Source organism: Thamnophis sirtalis, unplaced genomic scaffold (assembly GCF_051295495.1).
Source record: "Thamnophis sirtalis isolate CommonGarterSnake01/CBP01778 unplaced genomic scaffold, rThaSir2_p1.2 scaffold_5, whole genome shotgun sequence".
Taxonomy (NCBI): domain Eukaryota; kingdom Metazoa; phylum Chordata; class Lepidosauria; order Squamata; family Natricidae; genus Thamnophis; species Thamnophis sirtalis.
This window is the reverse complement of record NW_028261385.1, coordinates 37,433,206-37,446,807: the sequence shown is the minus strand read 5'-3', so window position 1 is coordinate 37,446,807 and position 13,602 is coordinate 37,433,206. Positions and strand designations below refer to the sequence as shown.

The 13,602-nt window shown below is 37.5% G+C and overlaps 1 protein-coding gene across 1 annotated transcript in view; it reads left to right on the top strand.

Moving 5' to 3' along the window:
• Positions 1 to 1,372: 1,372 nt before the first annotated feature.
• OCLN (occludin) overlaps positions 1,373 to 13,602 on the top strand; it is a 35,278-nt gene continuing 23,048 nt past the window's right edge. Inside the window, exons 1-4 of the mRNA XM_087715672.1 lie at positions 1,373 to 1,489; positions 3,748 to 3,825; positions 4,863 to 5,553; positions 7,193 to 7,351. Of these exons, the coding sequence (XP_087571798.1) occupies positions 3,776 to 3,825; positions 4,863 to 5,553; positions 7,193 to 7,351 (900 nt within the window). The 5' untranslated portion in view covers positions 1,373 to 1,489; positions 3,748 to 3,775. The remainder of the gene's footprint in view (positions 1,490 to 3,747; positions 3,826 to 4,862; positions 5,554 to 7,192; positions 7,352 to 13,602) is intronic.

Sequence of the window (13,602 nt, the reverse complement as noted above, 5' to 3'; positions counted from 1 at the left end):
CAATTGGGTATCATCAACATATTGATGATATTGTTTCCATGCCACTGGATGAGCTTTCCCAACAGCCTCATATAGATGTTAAAAAGGAGGGGTGAAAGATCTGAGCCCTACCTAAGTCACTCTACATCATCCGCCACCCCCCAAAACCGACTTGAACCTGACATGAAGGAAGAAAATCACTGTGCATTCAATGGCTGTGTTGAATGTGATGCATTGGTTGGATTTGCTAGTCTCTTTATGGTTATTGTGGTGTGTGTGTTTTAGTGTAATTTTATTGCATGTCTTATGTTTGTTTTTATTCATTTGTTTTGATTTCAGTGATGTTTTTATTGCTAGGCTCCACCCAGAGTCACTAAGTGATGTTGGATGGCTATACAAGTTGAATAAATAAATAAATGAGCTCCAGAAAGTATTGAGTGATGGCACAAAAACCCTGAAATTGTTTTCTTTCATTTATATTTAAATTTAGACATGATCAATCCTCAACCATGTATCAAATATTTCTCTTCTGTCACACTAAACAATCAGAGTTTGGTAACATTATTTAATGTGTCTGTCTAGGAGCCACTTCCAACATTTCTCCAGGCCACTTGATGTGCACCTCTCCTTAGCGGTGTTTTTCTTGCTGAGTGGGGAACTCTGAGAGTTAAAGTATACGCACTTCTTAACATTGCTAAAGTTGAGAAACACATAGCGCACCTCCCATCTTTTAATTCTGAGATGGGGGGGGGCTGTCTCCCTGAAGATGAAAATTTATTTTCAACAAAATGTTTGTGCGTATGCCGTGCATAGTTGCACATTATGACTCCAGTGTAATTACAAAGAAGTAAAGAAGATATAAACCCCATTTGAAACTTTCCAGACTCAAAAAGGTATATAGCACCAACTTTTCCGAAGTGGCTGTCTCGGAGCGCCTCTTCTTTCTTTGATATCCCGCCTTCACGGAAGCCAGGCAGGAAAATAAATTGCTTCCCCTTGGAAGGGCTGGCTATCTAGATGGCTACCGTAAGAGGAAAACGCTGGACAAGCCTTAGTCTAATTATTTATTCCCCGGGCTGCTGGTGCTTGTGGTTGAAACTGTCAAGACGGCAGCGAAACAATCCATGGAAATAGATCCTGCTTGCGTTAAAGGGACTCTCCCGCCCTGAAGGACTCATCCGACCAACCTACGGGTTGCCCGCGGGCGAGTTTCAGGTGTTTGGATCACACAGAGAGACAAAAGGCGCTTCTCTTCGCATCTCAGCCTCTTGGGTGCCTTCGCGCCCCGCCCCCCGAATTGGCCTGCAAGAAAGCGCTCGGCCAATGGAGCCGGAGCGGGGCGAAGGCGCCTCTCCCCTCCCTTTGCTCAGGTATGTAGGTATTGCGCATGCCCTCTCCGGGCTTGGGTGTGGCGCGCGCGCGATAGCCTGCCTGGGCTGCCGAAGGAGGCGATGCGCCTCTTAAAGAAGTGCGAAACCTCAACAGGTGGCTGGAGCTGCGTGAAGGCGAGGTAAGGTTGCCTTTCAGCGGAGCTGGTGGTCAGGGCTGAGCAGCAGTAGAGGCGCTCAGAGGTGAGCGCGTAAAGGGGAGCCCGAGAGGAATTCTTTCCCTAATTGTTTTTGCTCTGGTCTGCGATAAGTGTCCCTGTCTCTGTGGCAGTCGCGTTGACTTTAGGATTTGGAAAAAGTGCGTCGGTCCCACGGCCTCTGAGCCGCATAGCTCTGATCTCTCTGGATCAAACAAGTTCGTTCAGGCTTCTCCTAAAGTTGAGCAATAGTGGCCGGAGGATTGTGGGGAGGGGGAGCCGAAAGGAACGCAGGAAATGGAGGGTGGGGGTGGTGGAATGTGCCTCGGTTTTCTTTTATTTTTCTCCCTAAGTTTCAAGGGATATTTGTTTATCCCTTGATCAGGATCCCTCGGGGATATTTATGCCAAGTGACAATCAACTTTATACTTTTGAAGTTAGAGGCTGTTTCAAACAAGCAAACTGCATTCATGATTTAGATTGATATATGTGTGCTAAGCCTCAGTCTGTCTACTTTTCCTCTGGAAAGAATTTCTGTTAAAGATCCATTTGTCAAGACTTAGGCTGTTTCCAAATACCAGCTAGCTACCTTCCTTAGCAAATATAGCTGCATTTCGCAGGTGGCAGAGATGGTTTTTAAAAGTTGGCAAATAAACATCTCTGTAGTTATTCTACTGATCTCTATTATTTATTTCCAGTGTAAGGGGGAAAAACACAAACAATGAGATATCATAAGTGATAAAAAAATCTTACATGTTCCATAGCATTTTATGGTTGAGAAGATTATGCCACATGAAAACTTCCTCAGGAAACATCCAAAATAGTATGCTACCTTAACTTTTGTACTATACCTACTCTACATAAATTTCTTGATAGCAGTTTAAGCATTTGATAAACATAGTACATACAAACTGATTCCATAGCCAGTTTTTAAAGTGCCACTGTTCTCTTCTACTGATACATTGGAAAGCATTTTCTAGTAAAGCTAATGTCTACGTTCCTTTAGTATTAATTTGACTTGTATGTGTGTCCAATTTAAATATATCTTGCAGGTACTTGGATCTTTCTGCTCTTTGCAAATGAAGTCAGTTTGTATTTTACATTGCACTGTGTTTTGCAGTATATGGTTTGAACATGTTTAAGTTTACTCTTAAAGAACCAAAGACAAACCTTCAAGAAATTTGCTAAAAAAAATGAAGTCTTTACTATTAGGCTGTGTTAACTATAACAACAGCCCCAGCTTCTTGCAATGTTGCCATTCTGTCCATTAATGTGATTCTTTTAATAATCTTCCTTTAATTTATTCAGATATGTTTTAAATAAACACATTTATGGTATTAATACTTGGGTGCATTAATGTAATATAGCAATTTATATGTTGTTATCATCCTAGTTCTGGTTCATAGTTGTAAAACATTCTGCACAGTATTGTTTTTTACTATATTTTATTATTAGAAAAACAACAGGTGCTTTGACAGCAAGAATATTTTTCAGTAGGTTAAATTATTTTTCTATTATTGAGGTACCCTTAGTAAAAAAAAGTGCATGCCTTGTTTGTAGTTTTTTCTGATTATTACTTTTCTTGAAAGAGGTGAAAATCCTTTTCATTAACAAAAGGAGCATTATGAATGGAGCTCCTTTGTCATTTCCTGCAACTTCATTATTTATAAAATATGTTCAGAATGTAAAAGTGCAGTTTTTATCTAGACTAAAAAGACTACTTACTATAAAAGCTTTGAGGAAGCGGGATCTGGATGCATATTTCAGTGGAAGTCTACATATGTTTGAAATAAATGCCAGAGAATGCAAAAGAATTAATCTCCAGATTATACCTCATTTAGGGACCATTACAATGTTGATGAAAAAGTAACCTTGCAACCTATCCTGGCATTTATGGTAAAACCTTGGCAGGTGCATAAAGCAAAGGAAGTAAGCTCATGAGCAGAGTTCAGCTTCACTTAGAGACCACTTCACTTATGAAGTGCTGGAATAATTGGTCTCAATTGTGGTCACTGAGTGAGGAGTGCCTGTATTTCTGTAGATTGCATAGTGAATCTAAATGGTTGTCTGAATTACAAGGGTAAATTATACAATTAAAAATAGGTAACTCAAAATAGCTGATTGCAATATAGAGAATGAAAAATTCACTTAATCTTGAAAATTAGCATTTCACATAGTTATTAGCATTTTGTTTCAATTAAGTTAAAATATTAAATAACTTACTGGAATATTTTTCTTTATAGATAAAAACGTCACAACCCAAGTTCCACTATGTCACCCAGACCTTTTGAGAGTCCTCCACCCTATCGCCCAGATGAATTGTAAATATCTATTTCATTTACTATAGATAAGTAAAGTACACTACCGTGTTTCCCCAAAAATAAGACAGGGTCTTTTTTCTTTTGACCCTCGAAATAAGCACTTGGCCTTATTTTCGGGGAGGTCTTATTATTTTTGAGGTGCAGGAGATGGCAAGCGTGGTCACCTCATGGCTTCTGCTGTTTTGCAGTATTTTCGGGGAGGGCTTATTTCCAGGGGAGGGCTTATTTTAGCGCAAGTGCTCAAAAGCGCGATTGGGCTTGTTAATCGGAAGAGGTCTTATTTTGGGGAAAACAGGTGTTAAAATATGGATTCTGTCAGTTTTTTCCATTGTTGATATAATGTCTTAATTCTTCATAATGACAAAGCTATTAAAATGTATGTACAGTGATTAGTGTATTCTATTATGACTAAAGCTAAGATACACTGTAGCATCTGCTCATTTTGTTAACTTTTATATATTTCCAAAATAGATGAATATTTCACAGCAGGCACACAAATGTTTGGAGTTTGAATCTCATGAAATACAAATTTGAGTTGAAAGGGAGGTAAAATGTATTTCCCCGGTGACAGAAATATCACAAAAATTGGCCATAGCTTCATTTAACCAAGGTATTTATTTTGATGAAGAAATATTAATTGCTGATCCAAACTGGCAGCTCAGTTTAATGAATATGTTAATAAAATATATTTTCTGTCACATTTTCTAATTTTCTTCCGTATGTCTAAAAAGTACCAATTATGGAAATGACTTCCATCTCACCAAAGCTTAATGAGTATTGCACATAATTCCCTACTTCATTAAATCTTTTGGTGAGACATTAGCAGCTGAACACTACTTAATGATAAACATTTTTTGGAAGCAGCAAGGAATCTTATGGACTTTCTACATGCATATTGTATTTGATCATGGCAGATTATACATGTGAATATGTAGCATATATAAATATGTTTTGCAGCAGTATAAAGAAGTAAACTTGATGTTTAATGGTATTTGCTTTGATAAAATAGTGCCTAATAGTTTCTTTAATCTTTGTAGCGTACCTTCACACTATTTACCAAGCAACAATACATTTGGTGGTGAATTCCATTCTCAGCCTATGCACTCTCAACCAGCATATTCTTATTATCCGGAAGATGAAGTGCAACGTTTCTACAAATGGTCCTCCCCACCAGGAATAATCAAGATCATGTCAATTCTCATACTAGTCATGTCTATTGGGGTCTTTGCTTGTATTGCTTCTACTCTGGCTTGGGATATGGACATGTATGGAACTGGTTTAGGGTATTCTGGCTATGGAGGTTTTGGATCCGGCTATGGTGGATACCTTGGCGGCAGTAGTTTTGGAAATTATGGTGGCTATAATAGTGGATATGGCATTGGAGGAAATTACATTGATCCACGAGGAGCAAAAGGCTTTATACTTGCAATGGCAGCTTTTTGCTTTATTGCTGGATTGATAGTTTTTGTGATTGGTGTTACAAAGACTAAAATGGCCAGGACAAGGAAATATTATCTCTTTGTGATAATAGCAAGCTCTATATTGCTCTTCTTGATGTTCATTGCTACAATCGTATATACACTAGCAGTCAACCCCACTGCACAGTCTTCTGGATCAGCAATGTACAATCAGATTTATATGTTGTGCAGCCAGTTTTACACACCTGCAACTACTGGGCTCTACGTGAATCAATACTTATATCACTACTGTGTGGTGGAACCTCAGGAGGTATGTAAATGAATTAGTATTATCCCCAATGCAAAATATTAGTTATATTTGAAGTAAAAATAGAATTAAAACTTAGTTTTATGCAGAAATGATTTCACTCATCTGTCCAGGACAGAATGTTAGCCACCCATTTTTGCAGCAGTATGATTTTTTTTAAATTCTTACTATAGGGAAACAACAAAAAATGGAAATGTCTTGGTTCTCATTCCTTATAAACAGATTCTCACACAATGCTCACCAGAGGTTTGATGTTTTTTGGGGGGAGGGATATTAGTGCTCTGTAAACTTGTTTGTTTTCTTGACCCAAACTAGATAGCATCATCAATGCTCCAACATTGTTGATGTTTTGGGCTACAACACCCATAATACCTGCCATTATCTATGGGATTATTGAAATTATAGTACAGTTCATTAGGAGAATACCACCTCCATAGCTACCCAGTTTAGCTAAGAATTAAACTACAAAATGAGGTGGAAACTAAAACTTGGTTTATTCTATCATGTAAGTGCAGGATTCCAATAACGGTTTGACTGCATCTGTAAACCATTATATGCTTATATCTTTACATTATCAGTCCCCCAATTAAAATTCTACATATATAAAACCTTTTGTTATATGTATTGTCTGCAGTTGTTTCTATTTGATTACACTAACTTATGCTATTGCCAAGGGAAATTCTGTAAATAGATAAGAATTTTAGATATATCTAATGCATTTGTAAGGGACGCGGTGGCTCAGTGGCTAAGACGTTGAGCTTGTCAATCAGAAAGGTCGACGGTTCGAATCCCTAGCACTGCGTAATGGAGTGATCTCCTCTTACTTGTCCCAGCTTCTGCCAACCTAGCAGTTCGAAAGCACATAAAAATGCAGGTAAAAAAATAGGAACCACCTTTGGTGGGAAGGTAACAGTGTTCCGTGCGCGTTCGGCATTTAGTCATGCCAGCTACGTGATCATGGAGACGTCTTTTGACAGCGTTGGCTCTTCAGCTTTGAAATGGAGATTAGCACCGTCCCCTAGAGTCAGGAACAACTAGCAAATATGTGCAAGGGGAACCTTTACCATTAATGCATTTATGCAAGCTTAATTCTTTGTAAGCAAACCAATATGAGTGGGGAATCTGGAATTTTCTGATCATTAAATGGCTTTTTATAATTTTATTTAAAAAAATAAACTTTATTAATATTTTGATTATTATATTAAAATGCATGTATTTGCCTGAAAAAATATTATGTAGATTAAACATGGAGAAGATTAGATTCTTTTTTCCAAAAAGCAGTGTTCCACCAGACTTTCAATAAAATAAATATGAGGAACATATTTATTTAGTGCATAAATATTATTGTTAAAATAATTCATGCTATGGGCATTCATGTAAATAATAATACTTATTTCTCTGTTTAAGAAGCTCTCCCCCAATTTGTTTAGTTTTCCATATAAATCAAAATTTAGTGGCAATTAAGTTTCCAATATAGTGGAAACAGCAGGTTGAATATATTTTTGAATCTTGCATTTTTCAGTTACCATATAAATGATTCCATTTTGTTTATTTGTAATTTGAAAAAGACAGGCATTCTATTTAAGATTATTTGTGGTTGTAAAAGCAGTAGTCTAAACATACAAATCTACTTTTTCCCCAGGCTATTGCCATTGTGTTAGGCTTCCTGATTGCTGCAGCTTTGGCTATAATAATATTTTTCGCAGTAAAGACCCGAAGTAAAATTGGTTATTATGGCAAAATGAGTATACTCTGGGATAACGCAAAAGTTTATGATGAAACTCCTAATGTAGAAGAATGGGTAAGTTAACTATTTAATGTTTATTTGGGACTGTTGCAGCATTTGTGTTTGTTTTATAAATATGTGCCATGCTGAAGTGTGCTTTGCAGTAATGTGCAAGTGTTGATGCCACTTAAAATCAGGCAGAAATATTTTTATCCCTACTGGAATTACTTTATAGCCAATTGTGAATCAATTTCAGTGTTTCTTAACCTCAACAACTGTAAGAAGTGTGAACTTCAAGTGTCAGATGGCTGGGGAATTCTGGGATTTGGTCCAGACTGATCTACGTGATAGTTTTATAATTGTTGAATTGTTGGAGGAGGTTTATAGAGAAATAAATGAGTGTGAAAAGAAGAGAATGAGTAAATATGTAAAGAGCTGCAAAGATTGCTGCAGAAAAAATGTAGTTCTCTTTAGGATTTGCCTCAGGATCAGATGTCGCTTTGTGGGAGCATATATGCTGGCTGCCTCCATACTAATTTTAGTCCTTTTGTTAATGGCTAAGTCAAGGCTCTCTCCTTTCCTTCTCTGCCAATTATACCTTAATGCATCTCTGTTTTTCTCCGCTGGAAAGCAGTTGAGAATGTATCTACATCAATGGGTTTCTATGAGAGAAATAGGAATTGTATATGAATGAATGAATTTTTATTACAGCCTCTGGCCAATCAGGATAATATATGCAAATAAGCAATTGCTTTTATTAGTAGAAGTTATGTTATTTTATAGGTAATTCATTTTAATAAGTAGCTGTTTAATTTATATTGCATTTTGGCCTTGCCTCTGTTGAGAAGAGGAATGTTGGTTTGGGCAGATGTCAACCTATTTATACGTCCATCCAGCTGCATGCAAATGTTTCAGCATATCTGGTCAAATTGTATGTTTCAATGGATTCCCGAGTAAAAAGAAGTTGATACAATTCCCCACGACACGAAGTTAAACAGTCCATTTTTTATTATTTATGTACAGTTTACCCAAATAAAATAATTAATATGAGAGAACACTTTATCCACTTCATTATTTTATTAAAAAGATAACAGTTATAGAGAATGCTGCTTATTTGGTTGTTTCATATAGGAAGCCACATTTTCAGTTTAAAACATACTGAATTGGTGGGGGAAGGTTTTCAATAATCCACCTGTGAAGTTCTTAAAGGGAAAAAAAAATCAAGGGGCACAAAGGGCTAGGAATGCCTCTCACACTAACCTGTGGTAGCACAGAGGGTGTTGACCACAGGTTAGAGGGTGAGGGGCATTCCTGGCACTTTGTGCTGCAACGAATAAAATGATGAAGTTAGCCTTGAACAACTCAAGTATACCAGCCAAATGGACTATAGCAATTGAAGCAACATTGGCAGGAAAATGTGCCTGGATGTTGTGTTCATGATACCCTGGGCAGTCGGATGCATTCTAACCGATTAACGAGTTGGAAGGTACCTTGTAGGTCATCTAATCCAACCTGCTGCCTAAGCAGGAGACCCTACATCAGAGGTGTCAAATTCAAGGGCCAGGGGCTGGATCTGGCCCATGGGGTACTTAGATCTGGCCCATGGGGCCGCCCTGGAAACAGCAAAGGGCTGGCCTACGGTGCTTCTGACAGCGAAAATGAACTCCCAAACTCCGTTTTCAGCTTCCACTGGCAGTGAAAACGGAGTTTAGGGGGGCCGAATGTGTCCCTCCCAAGCAACATTTTCACTGGCAGAGGGTTACAGAAGCTGTTGCAGCCAAAAACTGAGCTCGGGAACCTGTTTTTGCTGGAAGAGCGTTTGAGCCACCACATGCGCCCCCGACAGGAGTGACGTCGAGCTGGCCATGCCCACCCTGGCCCCTCCACCCCAAACTTCCCCAAGGTCAAATACAACCCTGATGCGGCCCTCAATGAAATAGAGTTTGACATCCCTGCCCTCCACTATTTCTGACAGAAGGCAGTGCAGTCTCTTCTTGAAAGCTTCCAGTGATGAAGCTCCCACAACTTCTGAAGGCAAGCTGTTCCATTGGTTGATTGCTCTCACTGTCACAAAGTTGCTCCTTATTTCCAGGTCGAATCTCTCCTTGATCAATTTCCATACATTATTCCTTGTCTGGCAAAATAGTAGCATAAATGTATATAAATTGCCTGTTTGTGTTTGTACTATTCACTGCATCCTGGCACCTTATGATTTAACTGTGACATTGCTTTTGCCTTGACCTTTATCAAGAAGCTTATTGTAAAGAGACTGATTACTTCATCGGAGCTTTAAATGAGACAAAGTGAATGTTTCGGTGAGACAGTTTCAGGGCGTGTACTTTATTAGCTAATGAACTTGTTTACTCATATTTCACCTGATAGAGGAGAGAGTAAAACTGAACAGCAAATCAAATCCTAGTGAATACCTTGTAGCTGTGGTTTTTGTGTTTATCACAGAGCAGTAATTTGTATTTGTGCGTAAGTGTAGACTCTTGAATAGTTCCTCCCCTCATATTATGATTTTGGTCTTGGTAGTAGTTTTCTTTCAATTCTGTTGACATTTTTGTTCTTCTTGTTTTGCGTTTTGCTTTGCAAAATAAATAGGGAAGAAAACCACATTCCGGTGATTAACTTTTACTTAAGATTTATGTGTTTGTCATGGACCAACAATCTTTTGTGGAAGTCATAGCAAAGGCTTTGTAAATAAATATTTTGGAGAAAATCTGTCTGCACAGGAAGCTTGGTGGAAGGTGGGAGGAGCACTATGGCTTCTTTGCACTTGTGTTGTCATTTTTTTCCTCTGTTTCTCAGAGGACTTTGAAACGTACATAACAACTTACTCAGAATTACTCAGTATACAGAGCCATTTATAGGACATTAATCCATTTCGCTTATATTATAATTGCTAGCCAAAATTGCCTGAGGATTAAGCAGAAAACCACAAGATTGATGTTGTCTTCTTTGTGTCCACTAAATGGCCTTGGTTACAGAGACTAAATACAGTTATTGTAACTGATCAAAACATTAAATGGCTTCAGAAGTGCTGAGTGTGTTGAGCTGTAAAACCTGGGAAGGTGATCTGTCACAGGATTTGCAGTAGAGATGGTCAAACTCTATAAAGTGCTTTATGTGCAATTGCACAAAAGTCATTTCCCACAGTTTGGAGCTGATTTATGTCCTTACATCTTTTGAGCCCCAAAGCAATTGAGGTAGAGCCATGATTGTCAGGTCAATCTGAGTCTGAAGCTGCTGGAGGTTGCTTCTGAAATGTCCCAAATCTTTCTGAGCCCCTTAGGCAGGCAGGGTTTTTTGGACATTGTAATTTCTCTATAGCATTTTCAAAGCAGAATAGAGTATCATTAAAAAAAAAAAAAAAGAACACTCTCTCATTGAGAGTTGTCAAGCACTGTTATTTGCCTTAGTTCAAATAAGAATGAGTAGTTTTTATTTGGAAAGGGAAAATGTTTCTTTGAGGATAAGAGCAAACAATGTATTCTTCTATTTTTTTTCCTTGCATCCAGTAATGGTAATGCCTTAGTTTATCTAATGCATTCCCTTGGTGCTGAAAAATACCATATGAAAGTGAGACTGTTATCTTTGCTTGGATTTAGTGAGTCCACAAAGATATAATATTGTATCTATACCCTATCCCCAAAACAAATCTATGTGACCTAATGTTATTTCTTATATATTGTTCTGTCGGCAGCTAATGCCAGAATTAGTGAATCACTATAATGCTAAATTATACAGGGCCAGATGATGTTGAATGTAAGGCGTGTCTAACTTGTGGCCCAACTTGTAGCCCCAACTTGGGTCGCATGCAATTCTGGACAGCTAGTAATGTGGCCCCATAAGATCGTAATGTATTTGAATGGTGTTATTTATATACATTAACTATATTAGATATTTTATGCACGGCCCGAGACAATTTCTTTTTATTCATTGTGGCCCAGGCAAATCATAAGGCTGGACACCCCTGAAATAAAAGGATTAGATTAAACCAGGGAGATCTAGATTGAAATTCAGTCTCAAACATGCGCCTATGCAGGCAGATCAATGTATCTTACCAGGATGTCATTGTTGAGCTACCATATACACCATCTTTAAGTTCCAGAGGGGAGGGGTAAGATTTAAATGTAAAAATAGTAGTCTAGCAGTATTTATTCTAATACTACTTATTGATTTAAGTAGTCAATAAGTAGACTACACTAGTAGTATAGCATTATAAGAAAAAGTCTCTTATTAAACTGAGATATTTTACTTATTGTACTAAATTAATGCACCATAATTAATTAATGCTTCCTGGTTTGTGACCATCTATAGTTGGTGGTTGTATATTTAACAGAAAAATGTCATTCACCATGTGACAGGTTATGTTATTAGAAGCTCTGAGTGGGTGTCCATACAATGATTCCCAGATTGCTAAACCATTGCTTAGTTTATACTATATATGAATGGGCCTTATGTTATTTGGGAACAATAAGAAACATCCACAATTCTTGATTCAGTGTTCCATAAACACCTCCCAAACAATTTAGCTAGAATTCTTTCATGTTATGACAGATAAACTCAACATACATTTTACACCTGAGCATATAGATAGAGCTATCAAGAATAGTTATATGATACTGTGTTGACATTGAGATTTTATAGTTTTAAAGTCTAAGTGTTAAAAGGTAATCTACCACATTCTTTCTTTACATGCCTATTCTTCCTTTGCTCTTTTAAAAATATTATATACCATTTGTGTGGGTACTAATAAAAATGATTTTTTCATAATTTGGAATTTGGGCTATTTGCTTCTAGTAGCAGTACTCCCACCATAAAGATCAATAACAAAAACACTTATGTATTCTTTTTTTAATTCAGTGTAGAATGTTGGGAACACGGGAAAGACTTATTGCTGGAGAATTCTTTACAATAAAGTAGTATCCCCCAGCACTGTATAGTTAAGGGTTTTTCTTTTTGAGGGGAATAATTTCATTTTAACAGAAAAAAAAAGATAAAGCTACCATATTTTTCAGAGTATAAGAGGCACCAGAGTATAAGATGCACCAAGGTTTTGAAGAGGCAATCTTTTAAGAAAAGGTTTTTGCACTCTGCAAACCTCTCAAAAATGGCCCGTTTTTGACAAAAAGAAGGCCCGCTTTCTTTTTTTTTTTAAAAAAGGGCATGAATAGCCATTAGGAAGCTTGTAGAGTGCTCCGGGGGGGGGGGAGGACAAGCAAAAATGATTCATTTTTTTGCAAAAATGAGCCACTTTTTTGTCAAAAAAGGGTATAGATATCCATTAGGAGGCTTATAGCGTGCTCCTGGCGGCTGATGGGGCGGGGGGAAATTGAGCAAAAATGGCCCGTTTTTTGTTCATTTCTGCCCTCCCCAGCACCCAGGAGCTCTCTGAAAGCCTCCTAAAGGCTATGCACGGCCATTTTGGTGAAGGGGACAGGGTTTTGGGAGGCAAAAAACGCTGTATTCAGTGTATAAGACGCATCCAGATTTTCAACCTCTTTTTTGTGGGGAAAAAGATGTGCCTTATACTCTGAAAAATATGGTATGTAGCGTGACTTTTTTTCCTCTCACCAGTTGAATATACTTACCTTGTTAATATATTGTTTAACTATAGTTTATTGAAACATTGTGAGCTGCCTCACATATAATGTAATCTATAAAGTACAATTTACAGATCGCATAGTTCATTTTATATATCACACTTAACCCAGAAACAAACCAAACTTGGAATGCTTTAGCATAATACAAGACCTCACCAGAGCTGGCTGCTTCTATTGCTGTGCTCTAGAAATCTGAAATGCTATCCTGTGTATATTAAACTTGTAGGCTATTAGCAATTCCTTCTCAATTTAAATTTGTCTCAATTCTTTTTGAGATGGCAATGTCACGAAACAAATCAGAGAAGAATGTCGAGCACTTAAAAATACCTTTCCCTTTTTGTTTGAAAAAAATATTTCTACAAAGCTTCTTAAAAAGCCTGAAAAACCAGTTACACTATCTTTTTTGTTTTCCCTTTCTGTTAGAGAAAATCCTAAAGTGAACTTAGACTGATACCAGTTTGAGAGTTAAGTCTATATAACACCGAATATTAGCTGCAGTTTGGAAATATGCTTTTGTGGTATGTGATTATGGTTATAACATATACTAGCTTATAAAATATAGTAGGCTAAAGCCATATTCTTAGTGGTCTCTTAGGACCATGTACATATTAAGCAGGTATTGAATAATCTTAACCTAACTACTGTTGTCAGCAAGAAATATTTTGCCATGTTTATAATGTGAGAACGGAGTTAACCTCGGTTAACAAATCTAACTCA